The following is a 26,470-nucleotide window of genomic DNA, read 5'->3' on the forward strand; positions in this document are numbered from 1 at the left end:
TAAAAAAAAAAAAAAGTTACGTTTTTCTTAACTTTGACGAGGAATTAACAACATCTGATATTCTAGAAAACTCACTAATCTGGCATCTCACAGCAAACAGTTTAATGCCTGTAAAACCTGCATTGTAGTTACTAATTATCTGACATTTAATTGATATTTCTGAATTCGTAATTGGTATAGCTGGATCTCCGCAAGGAGAATCAGTAACTTCCAAGGTATTGTTGAGCATCAAACCCACCCAAATAGTCGGTTTAAATAAATAAGACGACAGACGCTTATTAAAGATCATTTTAATATTTTACATCTCCCAATTTAAATGTAAAAATCATTATTAGAGAAAATATCAAAAGTTTTTAATCAATTCAATTTCAAGAAATGAACACAGGAAATCTATAAATCAGACAATACAGCATGAGATAAGATTATTGATAGACTTAAGAAAACAGAAGATTCTTAACACTTGATTTGCGGGAGTCAGAATGCCAGAAGAACACTGGATTTGTATTCGTAGGGAGAAAATCAAATATCAATCACATTTCAGTAATTTGCTCAATCATTATATTTTGAATACACTATAGTTTCTCAATTATATTTGGAACACTGCGACCCATTTTTAATCAACCCTTTTAATACCCAAGTATATAATAATTATATTCTCTATACAAATGCCTTTGGTGACATCTGTAGAGAACTCCATTTATATCTTCCAAAGTGTATCAATGCATTGCTTAGCCCCCATGTTATGCTATCAAACATGGAAGCAGCCAATCTGTGGGAGTCAATATTTATTATACATTATATTTAATTATTTGTGAATATTGACACATCCCACAATACAGCTCTGTCATCGGCATGTGACAGATTCACTTCAAGCTCGGGTACAGCTAAAAACAGAGAGCTCAATAAGCAGAGTAGCGGTTTCCAGAAATATACTATTACACAAACTGGAGACTGAATAAAAGATTTCAGAACTTCATGCAGATTGCAAATCAAATTTGGAAAGCAGTTCCTGCTATTTATAAGCCCAGAATGGGTTTCATTTTAATATGACAAAAAAAAAACAAAAAAACTTTGGAGCAAACAAGTCAAGAAAATATTTGTTTTAGAACACCCAGTAGACTACTGGTATGGGGAGAACTATTATTTTCATGGATCACATTAAATGGTTGTACTAGGAGTTAATATTTTTTTTGTCGCATTTATGGCACAGAACGGGGATGAGTAAACTTTAAAAAAAAAAATACAAGTCATGATATGCTTACCACCCAATATTATAAAAAAACCTCAAAACAGGTAGTAAAGGAGGCCCCACCTTAATCCACCAAACTAGTCGCCTATCCTGCCTACACTTGTGAATCCATAACCACCTTGTATTAGGTCACACTACATTCAGGGCTTCAGAATTAGGACCTTTGGGGAGTCCCAAAATGTTCAAACGTCAATGAGAATAGCACTATAATGGGTTAACTGCAAATATTGCAGAAAATTCCGATGAACAAGGCGATTCTCAAAACATTTAGGGAACTGTGATATTCCAGATGTTTTAGAAGAAGAGAGCAGAGGCAGATTGCAGGACTTAAAATATACCTCCAGACCAAATATATAACAATTATAGAGCAGGATTTTACTAAATAACAGTTTTTCTACATAACTTGCTTAAGCCTTATTCACACGAACGTGTGTGTTTTGCACGCGTTGCAGTTCCGTGTGTCATCAGTGAATGGTGCGTAGCTACGTGATTTTCACACATATGCCATGCTTACGACACGCGGTTTTGATGTTTAGAAAAAGAAATTAAGGAAGTGCTTTTATTTTTTTCCTTCATTTCTTTATCTACTGTTGCGCGAATCACGCGCGACACACGGAAGTGATTCCGTGTGCTGCGCGGGATTTTTAAGCACCCATTGACTTCAATAGGTGCGTGATGCGTGAAAAACGGCCAATTATAGGACATGTCGTGAGTTTTACGCAGCGGACATACGCTGCGTGAAAATCACGGACTGTCTGAACGGCCCCTTTGACTAACACAGGTCCGTGCGACGGCAGTGATTTTCACGCGCGTATCACGGACGTTAAATACGCTCGTGTAAATAAGGCTTTAGTAGATTCAGCTTCTAAATCGCAGCATGGACCAATCCCAGTCCGCGCTGCAGGTTGCTCATAACTCTGCAGTAGAGGACAGAGCATTTTCTCAGTCTCCTAGGCTCCCATCTCCAGTATTTAGTAATGCATAGTGATCCTACAGCGCTGGCACCCTTAGGCTGGGTTCACACACCCTATTTACGGACGTAATTCGGGTGTTTAACCTCGAATTACGTCCGAAAATACGGCTCCAATGCGCCGGCAAACATCTGCCCATTCATTTGAATGGGCTTTACGATGTTCTGTGCCGACGGTCATTTTTTTTGCGCGCCGCTGTCAAAAGACGGCGCGTAAAAAAGACGCCCGTGTCAAAGAAGTGCCTGTCACTTCTTGAGACGTAATTGGAGCAGTTTTCCATTGACTCCATGGAAAAACAGCTCCAATTCCGTCCGTAATGGACGCTGCAAAAAACGCCTGCACTTGCCATTACGTCTGAAATTCAGGAGCTGTTTTCTCCTGAAAACAGCTCCGTAATTTCAGCCGTAACGGAGGCTGCCGTGTGAACATACCCTTACTGGAGATGGAATCCTAGGAGGCTGAGCAGTAGGATCAGTCTCCTAGTGCAGTTATGAGCAGCCTGCAGCACAGACCTGTGCTAAAATCGTTCTATTTAATTGGAGGTACACTTTAATATCACAACACGTTACTCTAGATTACTATCGTTTTGCTCCACTGTTGGTCTAAGGCCAACACGCCATAATTAACATTGGTTATTAGGTTTTTAACAGTCAGGCTTGGACATACCCTCTTATAGCTTGCAAGTTGTTATATAATGAAATTGGCATGACCAAGCAATAAAGGTACTTTTGGTTCCAAAAAATTTGGAAACAAAATTGCTGCACTATCCCATCCCCCTAAAAAAAAAAAAAAAAAAAAAAAAAAAAAAGGAAACCGAACGTACCCATTAGGTCAATGCGATCTGTTAGAACCTTGGAAAAGGTCATGATGTATTAGTCATGTCTCAAGAATCCTGAAAGGCAGCGTGAATAGAGCTTTCAAGTTCCAAAATAGTTGGTGGCTCTTTCTTTACTTCGATACTAGTAACTACAGCACAGGGTTGTAAAATAAATATACCAGCATGCTTTGTGCAACAAATGGCATGATTTTTGGTTCCAAAAATAAACTACATTAATTCCTTAAGTCTGCACTAGATGATACGTCAAGACATTCCATAGAATTAGTAAGTGATTTGCAGAAGAATGTAAACTTGGTTAGCTTAACAATTCGGGAATTCTGATACAAATTTATATTGGTCTGTGTATCAGAAAGGTATTTTACATTCAGCAAACCAAAGAGTTCATGGTAATACAAGCATACATCCGGTCTACAAAAAGACTCTTCAGACTCGCAGCTGCAGATTAGGCCAAACAAAAAGTACATAATAAAGTTCAAATAGAAACAAACCCCCCAACTCAATACAATTGTCAATAAAAAATATAAGAAGTGTAAAAAAAATAAGGCACATTTTTTCGTTTTGATATGTTCATTTAGGAAGAAGATCTGGATTCTGTGATCTAAATCACCTCCGTGTTGAAAAGCAATGGAAGAATTGCACGTAACCCAAACGGACAAGCAATAAACTATTATCTCTGGACAGTTATTTGCAAACTCAACAGAACGTAAAGGAAAAGGTTGAACACTGGATGCTGCACAGCATCAGAATGTAAGTAAAAGCACATCATCAAAATATTATTTAATATGACGTACTGCCCATTGTGGAAATAAATCGTGCCTACAAGTGACACATATACAAGTATTATAACTATAGACCGTTATAGACTAAATGATAATCAACACACACACACAGTAATAACTCTTTTATGGCAGATCAGCCACGTTGCGTTATTAAGAGCGATCTCACTCAACGATTGACAGTCTTTCCTGTATACACAACTCAAGGTGGTCAATCATTGAGACAGACCATCTTCCAGACCCATCAGCCCAGACAAAACAAGAAATCAATAAGTTTTTGAATTTTTATACAAAAACTATCGCATTCTGCTCAGTCCCTCTTGCGCTATAATATACTGTACACATACGGCAGATTTACTTCAAGATGGCCATAGACCCAGGATTTTGATATCAGTGGGGTCCACGACAATCTCATGTATGGTGCCTGTCTGATGGTATTCACCTGTCCAATCCTTTCTTCCCTCTAGAGAGAAGTGTTACCAGGTGTTTGGCAGCCACTTATTCTCCTGTCCCAAGTGGGAATCCTACACTCTGCAGATATGAAGGTGCATGTTTAACGGGATAGGGGCACAATAGCTTCCGGCTGATAGTTATTACAAGCCTGTTGCCAGCTTCAGTCACCGATTAAATGTCTATATAGAACCATAGCAGCAGCTATAACAAATACTGAAAAGCAAACGTAAAAAACAAAACAATATAAGACATCTAAATAATCAAAACCCAGGTTCTTCTTGTTTTACCCATCTACCATAGAACATAAATGTTTCAGTATATTATGTATCATATTAAATGTACTTTGATGATAGGTTTACTTTAATTCAGTTTATACTAGCCATTATATAGAAAAAGAATGTTTGAGGCTGAAGGTACAAAAAAAAAAAAAAAAAAAATGAGCTGTAATTCCTGGCAAGAAATGGAGTCAGCCAGACTTATCAATGAAAGACAAATTTGATTGCTACAGGTTCCAGGATGATTTCCACCCTTACTAAATAAGCCCCTTGCCTTGTCAATGGTCATCGGTATTTGGCACCAGCTGCAAATTAAGTGCTTAATAAGGAACACATCTTGTAAAGCATTTTTCTTCAGTTGCAGTAGTGGATTCAAGAATTAGACAAGAAAACAAATTATTAATCCATTAAACCTGAGAATACAGAAGTGATGCTTTACACAAATGGTACTGTATGGAAGATGGAGCATGGCTTCCATTGGAGGTGGTGTCAACAGAAAACCCCCGTAAGCAAATCCTCACGGTGTCCAGGAGTTGATGTAACAATGTGCTTCTTTATTGCATGTAAAACACAGGGAATGTATTGGCCAGATGTAGCAACGTTCACCTCAGTTTTATTCGGAATGTGGTAATGTCCATGGGGTTCATGTTTATTGTACTTAAATCAGCGTCTGATGGCGAGTACATTAAGGATAAAGTGGATGATTTTAGGTGTTCAACCTTGAACCCGTCAAAAAGTTCATGAACCTGAATCTGTAAACAAAAATAAAAACAACATTTTACAGGTTATAGTCCACATATAGATTACACTATAAAGTTTCTCCTCTTTCGCTTGTGCGGGTTGATTCATTGAACACAAACTTCCATTTGCAAATTATCGCTTAAAATGTACCTGTAGTTATAGAAGACATACTCTGAATGGCCACTCTATTAGAGACACCGGCCTCTTCACGGTTAGAGCTTCCCTGTATGGAAATTGGACACATGACCCCAGAGTGCAGCATAAAATCAAGTGAGCATGAGGTTTTCTGTGAATCAGTTTCAGTGTAAATCCACATTAGAATGTGAAAAATCTAGCAATATGTGTGACTTCGAACGAGCCATGGTCATTGGTGCTAGACTAGCTGGGACCAGTATCTCAAAAACTGGGAACCTTGTGCATTTTCTCCTCGTGCAATGTTTTCGAAACCATACGGATTACGGAGTGATCGAGGAAAAATATCCAGCGAAAGGAGATCTTGTAGATGTAAAAAACTAGTCAACAAAAGGGGTCGGAGAAGGGTGTCAAGAATAGTTCTGAAAAACAGGCGGTGCACTGTCAAGCAAATTGCAACCGGTTACAACGTTAGTGCTCTAACTAACGTGTCCGAATGCACAACTGGTTGTTCCTTAGTACAGATGAGCTATAACAGCAGAAGACCAGTTCAAATGCCATTGCTGTCTAAGGGCCAGCTGGTGAAAGAGAAAAAAATTGGATAAATGAGCAGTGGAAAACATTACTTGGTCAGATTAATCCAGATTTCTATTGCACCATACGGATGAGTCCGAATTTGGCACAAGCAGAATGAATCAATGAACCCTTTCTGTCAGGTGTCAATAGTTCAGGCTGGTGAAGGTGGAGTAATGTTGTGGGGAATGTTTTCTTGGCACACTATGTGTGTGCTGCTACCTGTAAATGGACATTTGAACAGTAGGGCTTACCTAAGTATTGTGGCCAACCAAGTTCATCCCTTCGTGTCAGCTGTTTACCCTACAGCAGAAGGACACTTAAGTGTCAACTGCGAAAAGTTATCCTGTCTGCATGGGCCAATATTCCAGTAGAACAATTTCAACACAAATTCCTGTGGTTCTGAAGGCCAAAAGCGGTCCATTGCACTACTAGATGGGCGTCTCTAATAAAGTGGCAATTCAGTGTAGGTTTCTCATTAGTTAGAGAGACATGTTCGAATATTTCACTGGGGCATTTTTATTATCACAGAATACCACCCCTCACCAGAACAAAAATGCTAAAGTGCTTATTACAGCATCTAGATGATTCGGCTTCAGTTGAAGGCAGGCCATAGGCTTCGGTCATAGTCTATGACCCGTTTTCAGTTTTTCAAGTAAAGGAGGAAAAAAAACAGAACAACCAGTGCTCACTTTGGCATCTTTGCTCCAGCGCAATGCTTTCTCAAACTGTGAGAACCCCCCGGTTTTTGGTGAGACATAGCTGGGGAGTTTGTTTTAACAGAAGTGAGCATATTCTGCACAAGTCGGTCTGGCTGAACCAGTCTCTGGTTTAGCAATATAACTATGGCTCAAATTCAAGTCCTGAGTCCTACAGACAGAGAGCTGCTCTTTATTAGTCAGAGTAAAGAGCTGCGAGAAAGAGGGCTCCTGAGCAGGGGACCCCTTCTAGGACGTCCATATGCTGCAATACCAGATGGCAAAACCGCTTTACAGGTCAGGTGACTAGTTAAGTCATAATTACAGCTCTAAACCAGAAATGTGGCAAAGTTTATACAAGAGCCAGTGCTGTGTGCTTGTCTCCCAGGTGAAAATTTGCCAGCCAGCCCCTGGTTTTCGAATACTTCCATCCTGCACAGCAGAACTCATGTTGATCGTAAACAGAGAAGATCAGAATTTCTCTGCACTTTCTCTACTGTGCCCTTTTTTAGCGACCACACTGATGGTTACAACTATGTATATTCCATATAGTGTATAGGTAATGGCAATGCCTAATAATATGTAGTTTATATTCCTTCACTTTTCAGGTACTTTTTTTTATCAGGATAAAAGGCTTCTACAGTGCATAAATTAAATATTCTGTAGGCGTCCGGTTTACAAATGCTTTCCCTCCTACAGATTTTTATTATTTATATTTGGTATCCTAGAAATACAACATTTCTTTAGCTGTTTTTCAGCTTCTTTGTATGACAGAATTAATGTTGCTATTCCTGATTATAATTAAAAAAAAGTTCCTTCTTGACAAAACTACATCCGAAGATGTTCCGTGTTGCAACCGAGAAAAAAGGAACATAAGGGAAGGTCCCTCAGCAGAACGAGTCCAGAAAAATCATAAGATTTAAGTAATCTGCAGCTTTCTGCTCATCTGGATCTACCAGACTCCAAATGCAGTGCCCAGCGCAATGCCTGGAGGGGCATCATTATAATTTCTACAACAGTTGAAGTACTAACATATGCCAGCATAAAGCCCCACATATGCTGTTGTGAAATAAACATGAAACGTTCATTCTTATTCCTCTGTTACTTTACCTTTCCCTGAGACGTAGAACAATATAGCCCAAGGTCTTTATTTGCAAACTTGCAGTCAAATCCTTTCCTGTGAAGAATGAGAGCTGCCTCTTCCGAGGGTCCCACCTGAAAGCAGAAAAAAAAACAATAAACATTAAATAACTGATTTATTGTTGGGTTCTCCAATTCTATCCCCTTTAGGACACAGCCTGTTTTGACCTTGTGGACACAGATGATTTTTTCAAATCTGACATGTGTCACTTTATGTGGTAATAACTCCGGAACGCTTTTACCTATCCAAGCGATTCTGAGATTGTTTTCTCGTGACATATTGTACTTTAGGTTAGTGAAAAAATTTGGTCGATAAATTCAATATTTATTTGTGAAAAACTTCCAATTTTAGCAAAAATTTGCAAAAATTAGCATTTTTCTAAATTTAAATGTATTTGCTTGTAAAACAGATAGCAATACCACACAAAATAGTTACTAGTTAACATCCCCCATATGTCTACTTTATGTTTGCATCATTTTTTTTCACGTACTTTTATTCTTTAGGACGTTACGAGGCTTAGAACTTTAGCAGCAATTTCTCATATTTTCAATAAAATTCCAATAGCCCATTTTTTCAGGGACCAGTTCAGTTCTGAAGTGGCTTTGAGGGCCTTATATATTAGAAAGTCCCCATAAATCACCCCATTTTGAAAACTGCACCCCTCAAGGTATTCAAAACCACATTCAGAAAGTATTTTAACCCTTTAGGCGTTTCACAGGAATTAAGGCAAAGTAGAGGTGAAATTTAGAAATTTCATTTTTTTTGCCAAAATTAATTTGTAATAAAAAAAAATCTGTAACACAGAAGGTTTTACCAGAGAAACACAACTCAATATTTATTGCCCAGATTCTGCAGATTTTAGAAATATCCAACATGTGGCCCTAGTGTCCTAATGGACTGAAACACAGGCCGCAGAAGCAAAGGAGCACCTAGTGGATTTTGGGGCCTCCTTTTTTTAGGAATATATTTTTGGCACCATGTCAGGTTTGAGAAGGTCTTGTGGTACTTAAACAGTCGAAACCCCCAAAAAGTGACCCCATTTTGAAAACTACACCCCTCAAGGCATTTTTCTAGGCGTATACTTAGCATTTTGACCCCACAGTTTTTTTGCAGAATTTAGTAGAATTAGTCTGCGAAGATGAAAATCACCTATTTTTCTGTGGAAACATAAAATTTTTTCATTTTTACAAGGAATAAAGGAGAAAAAGCCGCCCAACATCTGTAAAGCAATTTCTCCCGATTACGGCAATACCCCATATGTGGTCGTAAACTGATGTTTGGACCCACAGCAGGGCTCAGGAGGGAACGAGGGCCTTTTGGATTTTGGAGCGCAGATTTTACTGGATTGGTTTTCAGTGCCTTGTCGGGTTTGCAACGCCCCAGAGGGACCAAAACAGTGGAAACCCCCCAAAAGTCACCCTATTTTGGAATCTACACCCCTCAAGGAATTTTTCTAGGGGTATAGTGAGCATTTTGGCCCCTGAGGATCTTTTTTAGAGCTAAGGTGACCAGAAAACAGCGATTTTGGCGCTTTAAATTCTTTATTTATTATAGCGTTCACCATGCGCGATAAATTACGTTTTAATTTATTCTGCCGGTCGGTACGATTACGCCGATACCATATGTGTATAGTTTTTTTTTACGTTTTGCAGCGTTTGCACTTTATTTACAATTTATTTTCTGAGACACGCTATTCTGAGCCGTAACTTTATTTTTTCGTCAAAAAAGCTGTGGGAGGTCTTGTTTTTTGCGGCACGGGTTGTAGTTTTTATTGGTACCATTTTGGGGTAAATTCGACTTTTTGATCACTTTTTATTCTATATCTTGGGAGGGGTGGTGACCAAAAAATAGCGATGCTGACAGTTTTCCGTTTATTTTGTTTGCGGCGTTCACCGTGCGGAAAAATTAACATTATAGTTTCATAGTTTGGGTCATTACGAACACGGTGATACCAAATATGTGTACTTTTTTTTTAACGTTTTCATTTTTTCCCTATAATAAATGACTTATTATAGGAAAACAAAAAAACTTATTTTTACACTTTTATAAAACATTTTTTTACACTTTTTATTTTTGTTTATTAACTTTTCTTTTACTTTTTACACTTTATTTTTTTGACCTGCAGCTTTGATCGCTGCTAGAATACATTACACTACCTAGGTAGTGTAACGTATTCCAACTGTCAGTGTGACGTCACAGTCACTCTGACAGTTGGTATGAGGCTGATCCTCATAGGCTGACATACATGGCAGACTTGGGGGGCCGTTGTCTGGCCCCCGGGTGCCATCACAAGCATCAGAAGCCCCCACGATTGCATGGAGGCTGCTGATGCGCAACAAACCCGCTACATGCAGAGATCGCAATCGAGCCCCGCATGTAACGGGTTAATTGCCGAAATAAGCGGCGATGAGCCGCTGATCGGCAACACTGGAGTGTCAGCTGTCGGGGACAGCTGATCTCCAAGTTCCCGATGCACACTGTCGCCGACAGTGTGCTATCGGGAACGACACAGTGACTTCCTGTCACTCTGACAGGAAGCCTATCAGGACCAGCCGAAGGTTGGTCCTGATGGGCTACCGTCCATGGCAGACCCGGAAGCCATTGTTTGGCTTCCGTTTGCCATAGTAACTAACGGCAAACCCCGCAATTTCGGACCGGGGTCTGCCGATATGTTAGAAACCCCCAAAATTCGGCGATTGCACCCGATCGCCGAATTTAAGGGGTTAATTCCTCGAAATCAGCGGCAAAGGACCGCTGGCCGGCAAGAGGGGAGTGTCAGCTGTCGGTGGCAGCTGACCTCCCGGTTCCCGGTGCACACTGTCGCCGACAGTGTGCACCGGGAAATACTCAGTAACTATACGTCCTCGTGCGGAAAGTAACCTCCCGCAATGACGGACAGTTACGTCCTGGTGCGGGTAGAGGCTATATGATCAAAATGAGTGGAATAGATTGTAACAGGAAGCGACAAGTATATGCTTAGCTGGTACGATAGGATTCTGGTAAATGCCGGGACATTAGCAACAGGTTGTGCGTGGTATTCATTTCATAGACCGGTGTGGAGTGGTTTACGGATGAAAGTATCCCTGTTTTTCTAATCTTATTCAACCCTTTAAATACCAATCTAAGCAGAGATATGTCAAATGCTCAAGGTACAGAATGCACATCCAAAACACTTATGCTCCTGATAATTCCTCCTCTATTAAAATCAGTGCCACAGTGTATCGATACGGTCACAGGGACCCTGTGTAGATTGATATTGGGGTGCACACCATGGGACAGATTTATTTAATACAGTTGTAAAAGTTAGACAGACTGGCACATGCAACTCGCTATAGCGCACGATAGATGAATTTCTCTTCCTCACACTACCTCATGGTTGGCATATTTTACACCAATATTTCGCACCAAAAAAATGGCGCACTTTACAACTCCTCTAAGCTACACCCTTTATCTAAGTGCTTTTTAAACGGTCAATGAAGGTGCAAAACGTGTCTAAAAGAGATGAAAGAATTAAATTACCCCATACAATATACGCCACTTTTTGGGGCAATTGATCAAGAAAAGCAGACTGTGCCATGTTTACACATTTTTGTAACTAGATACAAACAAACACCTAAATAGCCATAACAAAGCAAAACGTATACCCATCCTTCACCCACAGAGTAAAAGAAGTACAGCATTAGACAGGGGCACAATTTCCGCATCAAAAAACTCTGTGTGAACATAGCCTAAATGTTACCTCTAATGATGAAAACTTGTGGTTACTACTGGAATTGCTACCTTTAGAAGTAGCACAGTGTAGGGGACGTGCAAATTTTCTGCTGCTGCTCTGAAAATGCTGACAGGCGACTCTTGTTTATAAAAGCCTGCATTATATCAATGCTAGACAGCACCTGCTAAAAAAATCTGCCACTATTTACATTAATTCATACATTCAACGTGGAGTGCTGCTTTGTGTTGGTTTGCTATTGCATTCTGTTAATGGACTGGTCTGAGAGGCTGCCACAATGTGCCAAGGGGCACAAGAAAGTCATCGACATCCATCCAAAGGCAAATTTTTGTATCTATATTTTACTCTACCCGTAAAGGAAATGCACAACATTTTGGCCCAATGTTAGGATTTTTTTTTTCCTAGTTTGGGATTGTGACGAAACATTGCCGATTAGGAGAACACGGATATATACGTAAATGAAGAATTCACCTTCGGATGGATTTGCCAACTCTTTGATTACTTGGGGCTGTCTTCTCTTCAAATTTGTATCCTTTGTTTATGAATTAATTTCCTTGGTGTGTGTCCCTCCATTTCTAATGTACCTATGGGCAGCATAACAGCCTCTCTAAAACAAAGAAACCATTTAACGTATACAGGATTCTGTAAATGGCGAATCCAACTTGTTTATAGCACCGGCAGAACAGTCATTATCCTGCTACTACAGGCTACAATATCAGGAGATTGAAATGTCCTCAACGCCACCTTTTTTAAAGAATTCAAGCAGAGTAAGGGTTTGCCAAGGAAAGAAAATGGCAAAAACGTCATTCTGAAGCATTAGGGCATTTGTATTCAGACCTAAAGCTATTCTAAATTCTTTAAAAATTGGAGTCTGTAACATCCCACAATTTTTAAACAAAATCCATCAACTATCTCTTCATTGCGGAGATTGCTCATCCAAAAAGGCAAGTAACTGGGCCTTCAATGAGATATAATGGTAGAACGCTGTGATTACAAAAATTATTTTTATTTCATCTAAATCCTCTAAAGCTGGAGCGATCCATAAACACCAGTCTGCTTGTATTTCTGACAGGTATATGATATATATATCAAGACTTCACGCTGTATAGTTGTGTAGAATTGTTCGAGTTTAGGCAGCATGTAATGTACAGTATATTGCAAGGTGATGTCACATGTAGGTGAAAAAAAGTGGTGTCTCTTACAATTATTAAAACATACTGGAATAATAGAGTGTAAAAAAATTTACACCAAAATTTCTCCACCCAAAAAAAAACCCCAAACTAGTTCTAGTCCAGGCTCTATGCATATTGTAGAGAAAATACTTAACCCACGTACATCGTAGCCAAACAGTGAATGTATTGTGTTTGCAGCAGGGACAACTTAATTCATGGAGAGGTCTAATGTGGAGACAAGATTAGAGGTTTAAGAGACGTGAAGCAGCATACCTTCGCCTGAATCGTCCGCAAATTGACTAAGTGCACATCACAAGGCATTGAAGACTGCAGCGGAGAAAAGGCATCAAGTAGTGGAGGAACGCCAATATCAGCCAATACGGCCATAGAGATTACAGGATGGTTTAAAAAAGATGAAGTGACGTGACTTAATAGGGATGGATAACTGACTGCCTTCTTTTCTTCACCCTATTGGAGGAAACAAGGGCAGAAAACTTAAAGGACATGTTAAGATAGATACATAGATAGATATAGGGATAGATAGACAAAATTAAGCATAAATAGGTGAGAACGCTTCTAAGTAAATTACATTATTTATCCATTAGATCACCGAGCTAAATACATAGAGCTGCTAGTATTGGAAACAGTCAGTAAGTATGTCAACACTGTTTCCCCGAGCACCTATAAGGCAGTGGGAGTTATGCTTTCCAATATTGTGCCTGGCATAAAGACTCAAATTGAAGTATTCTGAATGTAGTATTGGACTATAATACAGGCTGTAGCTCAGGATAATACAGTGTACAATGTATTTACAAATTTACTCATATTATAAAGACTACCTTTATGTAAAAGGATGCGTAATCACTACAAATTTAACTTTCATCTTAAACAAATCTCAACTTCTCGAGCGAGGGAAAGGATAATGCTTGCCTCCCATTCAATGAGATCTAATCCCGTTCATGGTTTTAACGCATACAGTAGAATATAAAGTGGTAAATATAATTTTAACAAAACATCAGACTTCAGGCGGATGAATGCTGGACAGGTTGAAAACACAAATAATTACTGTAACAGAATTATACGTTTCCGTACAACATATACATACACTTCAAGGTGACATGTGGTTATTATAACCATGTCACGTTGACATTTGATTCTGCACAAGCATAAAGTAAGAAACACACAGAAAGACAAGTATAACAAAAAAAATGTTTGACACATAGAAGGAAGCGAAGAAAAACTGAAAAGCAATAACACTGACATGATCAGATGCGTCCTGCCAGGCAACATAATTAGAACTCCCTCGATGTGAAACTCCACAATGGAACAGCCTATAACCTGACATCCAAACTTGCGTTTTACATCTTTTTTACATCCAATACATGTGATGGATACAATGTTCCTCAAATCATGTCGAATACTAAACAATAAGCCATGTGTCATCCTGCAAATGCGAGCAAGTTCATAAAAACAGGAACTGGTGGTCAAAGATTCACTTTAGGGGGGGATGGGTTAGACAGATTATCAAAAGTTATTATGTAACTGGAAAGCATAGAGGAAAAAGAAAACTTGATAAATGTTATTCAGGGAAATCATTACAGCAAACTGGGCACATTCTTGTACCCAGATGGTGAGTGAAATGACTGCGTGCACTCTTCAGTTTGGCCATCACCGCTGCACATTGCTGACAACATTACAAGGCAATTCTGCTGATAAGAGTGAAATTTTGACCATGAATTTTACATACCTCATCTACTCCAGTTCTTCGCTCCAAAAGAAGTCTGAATAAATTAAATGTGATTTTATTATCTTGAAGACCTTGCCCAAGACCACGGTTATCATCCTGCATCAGCCGACGGTCCATGAAAACTTCTAACTGACCTTGGGTGTAAAACGAGGCAATGGTTTACTCAATCGAACGTCTGGAAACATTACATTTAAACTGCAGTTTAACATTATGCAGCCTTTTTTTTCTCTCTAAAACAGATACAGATGTCAGGCTTAATAATCAGTGGACCATTTGTAAAATTACAACAGAAGGGAAAAAGCAAGCGGATCAGAAAAAGAGAGCAATTTATTCCATCTCTATAGACATGTCTCATTCTACTAGATTAAACAGTTGCCGGGGGAAATTGACTTTCGCGGCCTCTTTGTTTCATGATATAGTATAACCCTCAGTGCGAGTTTGGACAGTAGTTGTGTTCTTTTTCTAAGTATTATACTAGATCACGAAACAAAGAGGGATGTGAAGAAAAGGATCGCTCCTAATGTAACGCTGCAGTCAGTGGCAGAAAATATACAACAGTATCTTTATTCCAGGACAACGCATTTCAAAATCTACAACAATTTCTTCCTCCGGTCCATAGAAATGCAGGTTTAAAAAATGGGGCTGATTAAGTAAAGGAAAAGGACCCAGTACTGAAAGAGCATGATTTAAGTACCAGGTCATTTACCTTTGAACTCATGCTCTTTCAGTATTGGGTTAATAATTTTTAAGACCTGAATTTGTATGGAACGGAGGAAGAAATCATTGTAGATTTCGAAACGCGTTGTCCTGGAATAAAGATACGGTTTTATATAGACCGCTTGGCTTGCTTTCTGCCACGGACGGCAGCACTACATTAGGAGCGATCATTTTGTTCACATCCCTCTACATTGACCCACCAATTCCACAAGAAGATTGCCAGATAAGCAGCAGCCATACCATGCTATCATCAGAGTCGTGCCTGTACATCCACAAATCACAAAGGAGAGTTCAAGCTATACACACACACACACCATTTCACTGTACATTTGTCCACCAGATTTCACTCTATTGTGTTTTTATCATGAAACAAAGCATCTATTACTTCCTGGAAAACCTCCTGAAGCAGTAGGTAACCAAAATATAAAACCGCTCTCAAATATATGAAATTAGGAAAAAATAAAAACATTCCTCTCTAATGTAGTGAAAAAAGCACTGCCCCTTTAAGAAAGGGAGACAAATTCAGTAAAAGTCACGAGCAGTGAGCAGTCAAAGTTTCAGAAGCCACGGGTAAGCCCAGCTCCAGTGCATCACTGTTTAGAGCAGAGAGTCTGTCCAAGTTTGACTCCAAGGCAGAAGGTCTCATAGTCTGGTGGACCATGGTGCCGCAAGGAAGGGTACGACTGAGGCGGGTGGAGGTGGAAGCTTTCCCACGAGCTGTACAGCAAGGAACTGTAAGTGATCCAGAAGGTGACACTAAAGAATACAGTGACCAGTACAGGGCAGCTGCCATTCTACTTAGTCAACCCTGACCAAATGTTAAGGGCCAGTTCACACTGAAAATTTTTGGCGCTGATTTTAAATGTGGAAGCTGAGTCTGAATCAGCTCCAAAAAACAACCGAAATCGCCCCCATTGATTTCAATGGGAGGCAGAGGCGTTTTTTCCCCCGAGTGGCTTTGGGCCACTCGTGGGGGAAAAAAGAGTCATGTCCTTTCTTGCTGTGGTTTCCGCCTCTAACCTCCCATTGAATCAATGAGAGGCAGAAAAAACATTCGGCGCTCATTTCTTAACGTTTTTTTCCCGCGGTCCTTGCAATACCTTTAATGGCCATGTGACAAAAAACACAGTGGAAAAAAAAACTTGGAAAAGTACGTGCAGGCAGTTCAAAATCTGCCTCAACATTACTGAAGGAATTCTGAGGCAGATTTTTTCTGCCTGCAAAAAACTCGGTGTGAACTCAAAAGGTTTTGGAAAATAATAGTTATTCTTTGCATAATTAGTTCTAATTTTTTTTAATATATTTTGTTTTATTAATTCCTTACGGTTTTCAAGATCTCTGCTTGTTGTTATTCAGTAGAAACATTCATTGTTCACTTCCAGTGAATAAAATTCTGTCCATGGTGATGGACACACAGGTGCACAGACTAGTGGAAATGCTGCTGCCGCCAGTCAGCCCACAGTTTAGTGGAAATGCTGCTGCTGCCGCCAGTCAGCCCACAGTCTAGTGGAAATGCTGCGGCTGCCGCCAGTCAGCCCACAGTCTAGTGGAAATGCTGCTGCTGCCGCTAGTCAGCCCACAGTCTAGTGGAAATGCTGCTGCCGCCAGTCAGCCCACAGTCTAGTGGAAATGCTGCTGCCGCCAGTCAGCCCACAGTCTAGTGGAAATGCTGCAGTTAAGGCCCTTATACACCAGCCGATAAGCGGCCAGTGCAGCAAGCGCCGATTAACGAGACATCGTTGATCGGCGCCCTTTTGCTCCGGTCACACGGAGCTATGAATGTGGACAAGCGGTCGTTACTCCGATTGCTCGTCCACATACATTATGATTATGTCGGCAGCGCGTCTCCCTGTTTACACAGGGAGATGTGCTGCCAACAACGATATTATTTTACTTTTTTAAAACGATACGACCAGCAGATCGAGCGTTTGCTCGTTCATCTGCTGATCATTCCCCTGTTTACACAGGGCAATTATCGACAACGAGCGTTCTATGAACGCTTATCTGCCCTATAATCGTCCTGTGTAAAACCCCCTTTAGTTCACAGTAAAGCGTATACGCTGCAGTTGGTCAGTCTACAGTCTAGTGTAAACTTTTTTTGTTTATTCAACACTTAATAATGGATTTTTATTTGGAGACCCAAAAATAATTACATTTAGCTCCTAAGTTTTAAGACTTGGGAGCAAAGGATTTTTTATTTTTTTTTGTACTGGAGTGCTGGGACTAGTAGCGATATAAAAGCAAAACATATATTTTTTTTATTAGTTTAATGAAACATCAACAACAATTCTTATATCAAGTGATCACATTGCAACAGCATAGAAATGCCTCCAAATATTCCCCTTAAACCTATCCACGTAACCCCTAGGGCAGGTAAAAAAAGAAGAGAAACAAACCCTTGAGAAAAGCTAACTAATAAGCAGATAGCAATGGACATCATGACAACAGACAACAGAATATACCCACAGACCACGACCTAACCAATTACCATCCTCAATCCAATGCATTTTTTTCTAGCGACTTCTATTTTTAATACTCCTACTTCATAAGTATAGCACGGATTAACTTTAGCCATCACCAACTTTACGTCCAGGCTTTTCGCCTCTTTCAATTGGAGGCTATCACTTCCCTTGCTGCAGTTAATATCGGATTTACTACCCATCTCTAGTCTATGGGGAGAAATTCAAAGGATATGCTAATAAGAGGGCGTTCAGACAAGGGAGGTATTTCACGCCTACAAATTTCGGATATCAAGTCGAAGACTTCCTTCAAAAAGTTTATGAATAGTGAACAGTCCCACCACAAACTCTTTAGGTTTGCCCTTAATTTACACCGTCGCCAGAATATATTTGAATAATTAGGGTAAATCCTTGAGACAAGTGCCATACTTAGTGTTTTACAGATGGCCACTAGATGGTTAAAACAATAGGAGTTCTTATTGGAACATCTTATTGCTTGTAGCCAAACTTTTAAAAGATAAGTTGAGAGAAGGATTTTAATATCACCTATCATATAGGGCAATTTGCTGTGAAGTTAGGAATGAATAATATCTCTATAAATAGGAGAAACACCTCCCTTGTCATCCCGACTAGGAAAGAACTGTACCTAAAGTGTTTATATCCCTTATTCTAATGATCAGACCACAACTCTGCAGGAGAGATCTAATTCTCATATAAGAATATAGCTGTATTTATGGCAATTTAGATACTACCATTAATTCCGGAAATAACTTAATTTTAATACCATCACACAACTCCTCCAATGAACCGATTCCACCCTGGCTCCACAAGGAAAAATGTTAATTTGGTAGTAAATCCCCCAAATACTCCAACCAGAAATCTGCCATATCCATCTTAAAGCCCATGTTGGTTAAGACATTTGTCCCAGGTTTTAGGAATACGTCAGTTGAATCTAGCAGTGATCTTGAAATTTTACACTTACTCATATTTTTTACTAGAGTGCCCCTTAATGAAGGTTCCCCTGGCTGCATCCCTTCAATATGGACCCAAGGCTCTGCAACTGATCCCAACCAATAGAATTTTAAGGGATGTAAAATTGCCGCTGCTTGGTACCCTTCTATATTAGGAAGGGTACCACATCCCTTCCATGTTCATTTGACTGAACATAACTGGGTAAATATTCTCGACCGTTTTGGACTCCAGATAAATTTGAGGATCAAATCGTTAATTTCTTTAATTAGGGAATAATGAAGGGATACATCGAAAAGTATATAACACAAGTGGAAGTATGTTCATCTTAATTATATTGATTTTGGCTATCCAAGAAAATCCAACGCTCCTGTATTTGGCTAATTACTCCATGATCTTTAGCTTGAACACGGTGGCCACACTTCCAGATATTTCTGAGAACATAAGTAGTATATACATTTTTTCTATTCAACTGCACAAACTTATATTCGTTTACTCACTTGCCGCTGCGAATCCAAGCCATTTTAAATTAATAAACATTAAGTTCTCAGTTTAATTACCACAGAAATTACTTCGGCCAACGACTGCATGAAGGCAAGCAATGTAGCAGCAAAAAGGTCAGGTAAGTTAAGAAGAGTCAAGCATGGAAGAAGAGCATAATAAACTCACCACTTCTCAGACTGGCAATGCCCAGGGACTGTGCAGCGTGCAATGTTAATCGTCTAGCATTATCCTGAATGTAAGCCATCGTAGACATTGGATATACATTAGCTTGCAGAGGTAATTTGCTCAAAGTTTGACGTGGCTGAATCTATCAAATAGGTAGCATAAAATGTAGATTAGAAACTAGGTTAAAAAAAATTTTTTTATTTTTAACAGTAACATTTTTGTGCAATTTAAATAAAACACATTTCTAGAGATACAGATTTGGTGCGTTTTTAAGCCAAAATAAGGGAATTACAAAATGTCCTCTGTTAAGAATCTACATCCCTACATTTTTTTAAACTTTTGCTTAACCAATGTGTTACAGATAAATTTATTACATTACATTTTGCAATTTAATACTTGAGAAATTCTGATTATTCGATTTTAGCAATCTGTTCAGTATGGAAAGTATATAAACTGGAGAGAAAAAAGGAAGGGAGGAAGCCTCCAGCTCACCAGTCCTGCGTCCCACACTCAGACCTCGCCCGGATCTCCGTGACGGCACACGGTAAGTAACATAGAAATGAAAGAAGGATTGATCCAGCGTGGTTTGGTGATTAAAAGGGAATCGATGTTGCCACTTTTATTGGCATGGAAAAATTATTAAAAATGGAAAGAGATGCAGTATCAAGGTGGTTTCATAGGACAAATGCATTTGCCCTTATGAAACCACCTTGATACTGCGTCTCTTCATATTTTAATAATTTTTCCATGACAATAAAAGTGGGAATATCGATTCCCTTTTAATCACCAAACAGCGCTGGTTCAATCCTTCTTTCATTTCTATATAAACTGGACTCTTTTCAGTGGATCTCAGCCACATAAAACAGGCTGATAAATTCATAATTTTGTAAACAAACATTGTCACAGATTTGTCAAGGCATTTTCTCCAGTTTTGTGACAAATACATGGAAATAGATTGCGTTTGGACTGAACACCAAATTTATGAATCCCTTGCGCCACTTTTTAAAAAAATGTATGTGTTTCTAAAAAGTGGACAGAGCTCCAGAGTAGGGCCAAGTGGGACTCATTTATTGGCCTGGCATTATTGTCGTTAATCTGTTGCATGCTGCACTGGAGGACTTTCTGCTGCACCATTCATATGACGGGTCGGTATTGACAACTCTCCCAAAGAATTTTGAGAAAAGACATTGCTTTAACCATAAGTATGGAAGTCCATAAAACCCCTTTATCTGTGAACTTACTCCTTTTACAACTTTCATAAAAATACTAAACCGTAATGTACTGTATACGATTTAAAAGCGTCCTCCACAATCTCACATAGTTAGTTGAAAGGAGCACAAGATGTATTTACCTTTGGTAAAACAGGATTAGCGAAAAAAAAAAAAAATTGTGTGCCCACTGGTGACAATACAAACAAAATAGCTATAGTTACAGCTACATTTAGTGTGTATAATATTTGAACACAAATGTAATATATGTAGCATAACATTATAAATATATAGCACCATTATACAAGCTTGTTCAGTGCTCACCCACGAACATCAACATTTGCTAAATCCAAACAGAAGCCAGTTACAGCTATTCATTGTTGAATGACTATTGGTAGGTATTAAAAGGTTTTAATAACTACGCTCTATAAGAATAAAAAATATATATCACTTTGTGCAACATCCTGTATGAGTGCCATACCTGGAATCCATTAAGATCAGAAAAAAACTTGTTCTGGCTCTCTATGTCCGATGTTATCCTCATGACAATCTCACGATTGAATTCCTCTCGGATGTCCACAACATTAGTCAATTCTGGAGAGTGCCCGTCGAGGCCTGGGGGGGATGAATCCGATATGATAAAACAAACACTGTGCAAAAGAAGTTTTCTTATACAGTAGCAATTTCCATATCTCAACAGTATACGGGCAAGCATGCAATAGGCTGAATAGTTGTGTAATTATCAAAGCCATAAGTGACCCCTATATTCTATTTCTGGGGTTCTAATCTTGTAAACACGTAAAGCAGAATGCATGTAACAGGTGATACGTTTTGGAGCTCCACTAGCGTGATCAAATATAGAATGTCCTAGGCATATCATCGCATGCACATATTTTCCTAAAATCTCACCTTGAACGTTGTAAAGTCTAGTGGTGTGTGTGACGTGATTGAAGTAACAAACAACTTCACAGAAGAAATCCCCGTGGGTGACTCTTACAATTGGTGGATCAGACACATAAGGCTGCAAAGGAAAACAAACTGGTAAACCTTGGAGATAACAGGGAAAGATTGTTAATAAAAGTAATTCTACCCGAAACTGAACTTACCCTTCGGCAGAGATACCCCATAGATTCCATTTATTTTACACTCTATGCCTGGTGCAATTAGTCTGAGCCTAAGGGTATGTTCAAACGCACTAATTACGGACGTAATTCGGGCGTTTTTGCCCCGAATTACGTCCGAAAAATGCGCCTCGATAGCGTTGACAAACATCTGCCCATTGAAAGCAATGGGCAGACGTTTGTCTGTTCACACGAGGCGTATTTTTACGCGCCGCTGTCAAATGACGGCGCATAAATAGACGCCCGCATCAAAGAAGTGACCTGTCACTTCTTGGGACGTAATTGGAGCCGTTATTCATTGACTCCAATGAATAGCAGCGCCAATTACGTCCGTAACTGACACGGCGTTCAAGCGCCTGCACATGCCGTTACGGCTGAAATTACGGGGATGTTTCCTCCTGAAAACATCCCCATAATATCAGCCGTTACGGACGCTGTCGTGTGAACATACCCTAAACAAAACGTAAGCCTCTTGAGTGGATTTTTTTTTTTCTTGAATTTTTCTTGAAAAGGAAAACCTCACCTATGGCTAGGATATGTCATCACTTTCTGATTGTTGAGGGTTAGACTGCAAGGACCCCCTCCGATCTGGAGAATGAAGGGGCCCCTTCACAACCTTCTCCTGCTCCCACTCGCCATCAGAAAGTGATGGACATGGACCAAAAATATGCAGTCCAAAAAGCAGCTTCCAGCAGGGGAAAGCAGCAATCTCTTATAATTCTACATCCTCTTCCATTTTGGCAAAAGATATGCGGGCGAGACCGACCGAATAATGTGCCCTAATGGCATAGTATCTGCTACAATAAACCTAGCAGCAGCCATGTTTCCAATATTCAATAACAACCTTTGATATTATTTGTGAATTTACATTACAATTTCCATTCTTATTAGTTTGTATCTAATTAATCCCAAAAATGAATTTTCCAAATGGTTAACATTTTAGATACTGTTCTATATCATGTCCCTTAGTCAGTAAATAAATGTACGACAGGAGCAGTCATTTCACCATTACAAATGTGAAGAGGAAACCCTCATTTCCATAAACTGCTGCCAGGAAAGTATAATGATATGCACAAGTTCAGATGGATTTTATTCCTTCAGCAAAATGCACATGGTGAGGAATACAAAAACACAAAAAAAAAAAAAAAAAAAAGAGTGCCCAGCGCTGAACATTAGGGCATGCAGCAACGCAGAGGAGGAAAAAACGCCTACAGAGAAGAAAATGAGTAACTTTAAATAACCAGTAGAAGTCGGGAACCCGTCCGATTAAAGAATCAATACAAATAGTTTCTGAAATGTAGTGTGACATTATGATGATGAATACTGCGGACATGTCACAAATCTGCACTGTAGATAGGAACGGCTCATCCACAATATACAGAGCAGGGTAGGAATGCTTCTAATGCGGGTGGGGCTCAGTTATCAGCATTTAGACTATGCTAGGACATTTTATACATTGCAGAAATCATTAAAGGTACTTTGACATTTTTTTGTAAAAAAATAAATAAATAATACATAATGAGAGCAAATTTTCCCAGTCATTGTGGTCTATCCAGTGCTCTATTACAGTGATGTGCTCTCCATAGGCACTATATTTCCCCAGGCACTGGGCAGGGAAAACGGCAAATTTTCATTGATCAAAGTTTATTTTTAAAACTATGCATATCTTGGCAAAGTTTATTGTATTAGTTTGTTTTATGCTATTTTTTCTGACTACAGGTAGGAATATGAACCTGCAGTCCTATATACTATTGGCTGTAGACACTTGGCATACTGAATACAAACGAAATCCAAAAGTGCTGTGAACGGATTTTCTGTTCTGCCCTAAACTCTAGATAAACTGTGATATATTAGATAACCACTGGCAGGAGCGGTTAGGAAGAAAAAATATATACATTCATGCTAATTTCTCACTTCTTAATATTTGGAATTTTATTATATTCTAGATGTAATTTGTGATGTTGCAGATTTTTTTTATTTTTTATAGAAGACCTTACAACCTATTTAACATTAATTCAGATGTAGCCAGGATCCCTCCATTAAATACGTCAGACACACAATGCAAGTATATACACATACCTTGGCATCACCATCCGGCAGGAACAGGTAAGCTCCACTTTTATCTCGGTTGTTTGTAGTACCATACCAGGAAAATTCTACCCGCACATTTAGCATTTTTCCATCTTCCTTTAGTTTCATTTGCTAAAAGAAACGTTTCAACAATACAAAGCATTTTAAAATGCCTTCTACTAGGTTCAGAGCAGCTCATTTAATAGGATTTTTCTCACTTATCAAAGTGAACTATGACTAGCGGTCTAAAAGTAGGGGGGATGTTAATAAACTACGATTTATTCCCCCACTTTGAAGCTACATATGCTGGATTCATCCATTTATATGCCAAAGGCAAAAGTAAAGTAGAAAAACAAATGCATAGTAAACAGTTCTCAGGACTTTATAAGCCATTTTTCGTGTGCATGTTAGCTATGTTAATGGATATTTACATCTTAAATATTTATGGCTTATCCACAATATATGATTTAAATGTCGGATCGATGCGGGTCATCGCTCTGGAAGCCGCACCTATCTCAAAACCGGTAACAGCCGAGCTTGCTGTGCTAGCCCATAGAAGATACAGAAACAGCGTAGCAGTGAGCTCGACTGCCTCCATAAGCATGGCCACATCGCCACTAAGTCTCAGTTTGGATGCGGCAGCCAGTGGCTTTTGGATATCTAGCGGATATGCGATAAAGGTCTAAGATGGGAATACCCATTTAACCCCTTACTTTTACATAACCCCCTGCATACCATACAAAACCATCTGCATTGAATGCACGTGAACCGCAAACGTCATGAGAAATTTATGTTATGATCCAGATTTCAGGTTATTGCAGTAATATAAAATACAAAGTCTCCCTTCCATTTTGTCCCATCCCTTGGTTGAACTTAATGGGCATGCGTCTTTTTTCAACCGAACTATGTACTCTATAGATATTACAACATAAATTTGTATGTAAACATGTTGGAAGCTCTAACAATGTATTGATGGTAACCACTCATAAATAAAGCGGACCATAATATAATTATTATTAAAAGAAACCCTGAGAATTCAGCTTTTGGTACTACTAAGGGCCTGTTCACATCAGCGTTGTTTTTTCGTTGAAGGGTTCAGTCGACTGCACCATTCATTCTATAAAAGCAACGGAACCCATTCACAACGATGACAAACGGAAACCATTAGCAAAGTTTCTGTTACCATTAAGATCAATGGTGATGCAAACGGAAGCTAAGGTTTCCGTTTGCCTCTCCTTTGAGAGGTTGCCCCACTGGAAAGCTCTGACTGAACCCTTCAACGGAAAGTCAACGCGGATGTGAACAAAGCCTTAAAGAGCTGTTCTTTCTTCTTAATGTGTCAGGCGGAGGCATCAGAACATTACGCTGTTTTACATGGGGATGTATGTGCCCCTTACCTCCAGTAATCCAGATGTCTGTGAAAACCAGAGTTTTAAATAGGAATTCTCTATAGTCAAGTCGGTGACAATGTTATCTAGTTCATTTATGAGGAAGATGCCATCAGACAGGACTTTGTTACTTCTGCCCCTGGTAAAAACAGTGTATTCAGCCTTCACAGATTCTGCATCTTCTGCTTCCACAAGCTGGAAGACAGCTAGGCCAAGAGGTGGTAAGTGTGCCACATATGAAACCTAAAGAGCCGAATTTGGGAGAAAAAACAATGATCAGGGAATATTTGATTAGGAAATGTGTAGTCAAAGAGACAATATGATTTCATGTTCTAAATGACCATTTCAATCTATTGGCAACTGAAAAAGCTCTATCCCCAAAATCCTGAGAACAATTTCCAGAAGATACTTGGAGAGGACCCGTCAGTTCACCTGGCATGTCTATTTTAGTAAAAACTTGTATTCTCCATGAAAACAATCCTGAAAAATATTTTCTTAGAACTGTATACCGTGCCGTTCTTCAGTTAGAACGCCTAGAAACGTATGAATAAATTGAGAACTGGGTGTTACCATTCCCCTTGTCAAAGGGGTGTGTCCCTATACAGTCTTACTCTGTCAGCACTGATTGGACATAGAAAGTTTATGTAGGGACACACCCCAAGCTGGTAACACCCAGTTGTCAATTTATTCATACATTTCTAAGAACAAAGGAACGGCACAATGTAGAGATCTAAGAAAAGATGCTCCGGAATGGTCATTTCATGGGGAATACAAATATTTACTAAAAAAATATATATGTCCGGAAAGGTGACAGGTCCTCTTTAATGTTAGGTAGGTGTGTGTGTGTGTGTGTGTGTGTGTGTGTGTGTGTGTGTGTGTGTGTGTGTGTGTGTGTGTGTGTGGTGTCAGAGAAGTAAGGACTTGTTAGCTTTGTGTTTCCCTCTGATTTTTCTTTTTTCTCAAAACGAGGATTGGAATCCAGCAGGAGGAAGGATGAAAAGATTTCTATTGGTGAATGCTTCTTTTCTTTGCTGAGATTTGTTCCTGTTTTTTTGGCAAACAAATATATAGAGGTAAAAGAAACTCATGTAAATGGGCTTTAAATGTGTCAAGAGCCTCTGCCAACACACACAAGGCAAAATAATGTACTCCTGTCATTCTATTCTAAGTGGAAATAACAGAAGTGTTAGGCAGTGGTACATGCTTTTGTTTTCTACATAGATCCTGTATACCGGAATATGTTCACACAATGCTTTTCATGGTTAACCTAATCACACTAATCTGCCCTGACGAGGCTCATAAAGCTGAAACAGATCAGTTTACAGGTGAAAATCTCTGATTAGCAAATAACCAGATTATATTTAGAACTATAA

General features: G+C 39.2%; 1 protein-coding gene across 1 annotated transcript in view; it reads right to left on the reverse strand.

Moving 5' to 3' along the window:
• Positions 1 to 274: 274 nt before the first annotated feature.
• MAN2A1 (mannosidase alpha class 2A member 1) overlaps positions 275 to 26,470 on the reverse strand; it is a 153,574-nt gene continuing 127,378 nt past the window's right edge. The window contains exons 14-22 of the mRNA XM_075836752.1: positions 25,107 to 25,340; positions 23,719 to 23,841; positions 21,428 to 21,539; positions 21,000 to 21,133; positions 19,311 to 19,452; positions 14,497 to 14,630; positions 13,023 to 13,217; positions 7,817 to 7,921; positions 275 to 5,314 (exon numbers count right to left, since the gene is read on the reverse strand). Of these exons, the coding sequence (XP_075692867.1) occupies positions 5,165 to 5,314; positions 7,817 to 7,921; positions 13,023 to 13,217; positions 14,497 to 14,630; positions 19,311 to 19,452; positions 21,000 to 21,133; positions 21,428 to 21,539; positions 23,719 to 23,841; positions 25,107 to 25,340 (1,329 nt within the window). The 3' untranslated portion in view covers positions 275 to 5,164. The remainder of the gene's footprint in view (positions 5,315 to 7,816; positions 7,922 to 13,022; positions 13,218 to 14,496; positions 14,631 to 19,310; positions 19,453 to 20,999; positions 21,134 to 21,427; positions 21,540 to 23,718; positions 23,842 to 25,106; positions 25,341 to 26,470) is intronic.

This window comes from Rhinoderma darwinii, chromosome 1, assembly GCF_050947455.1.
Source record: "Rhinoderma darwinii isolate aRhiDar2 chromosome 1, aRhiDar2.hap1, whole genome shotgun sequence".
NCBI classification, from domain to species: Eukaryota; Metazoa; Chordata; class Amphibia; order Anura; family Rhinodermatidae; genus Rhinoderma; species Rhinoderma darwinii.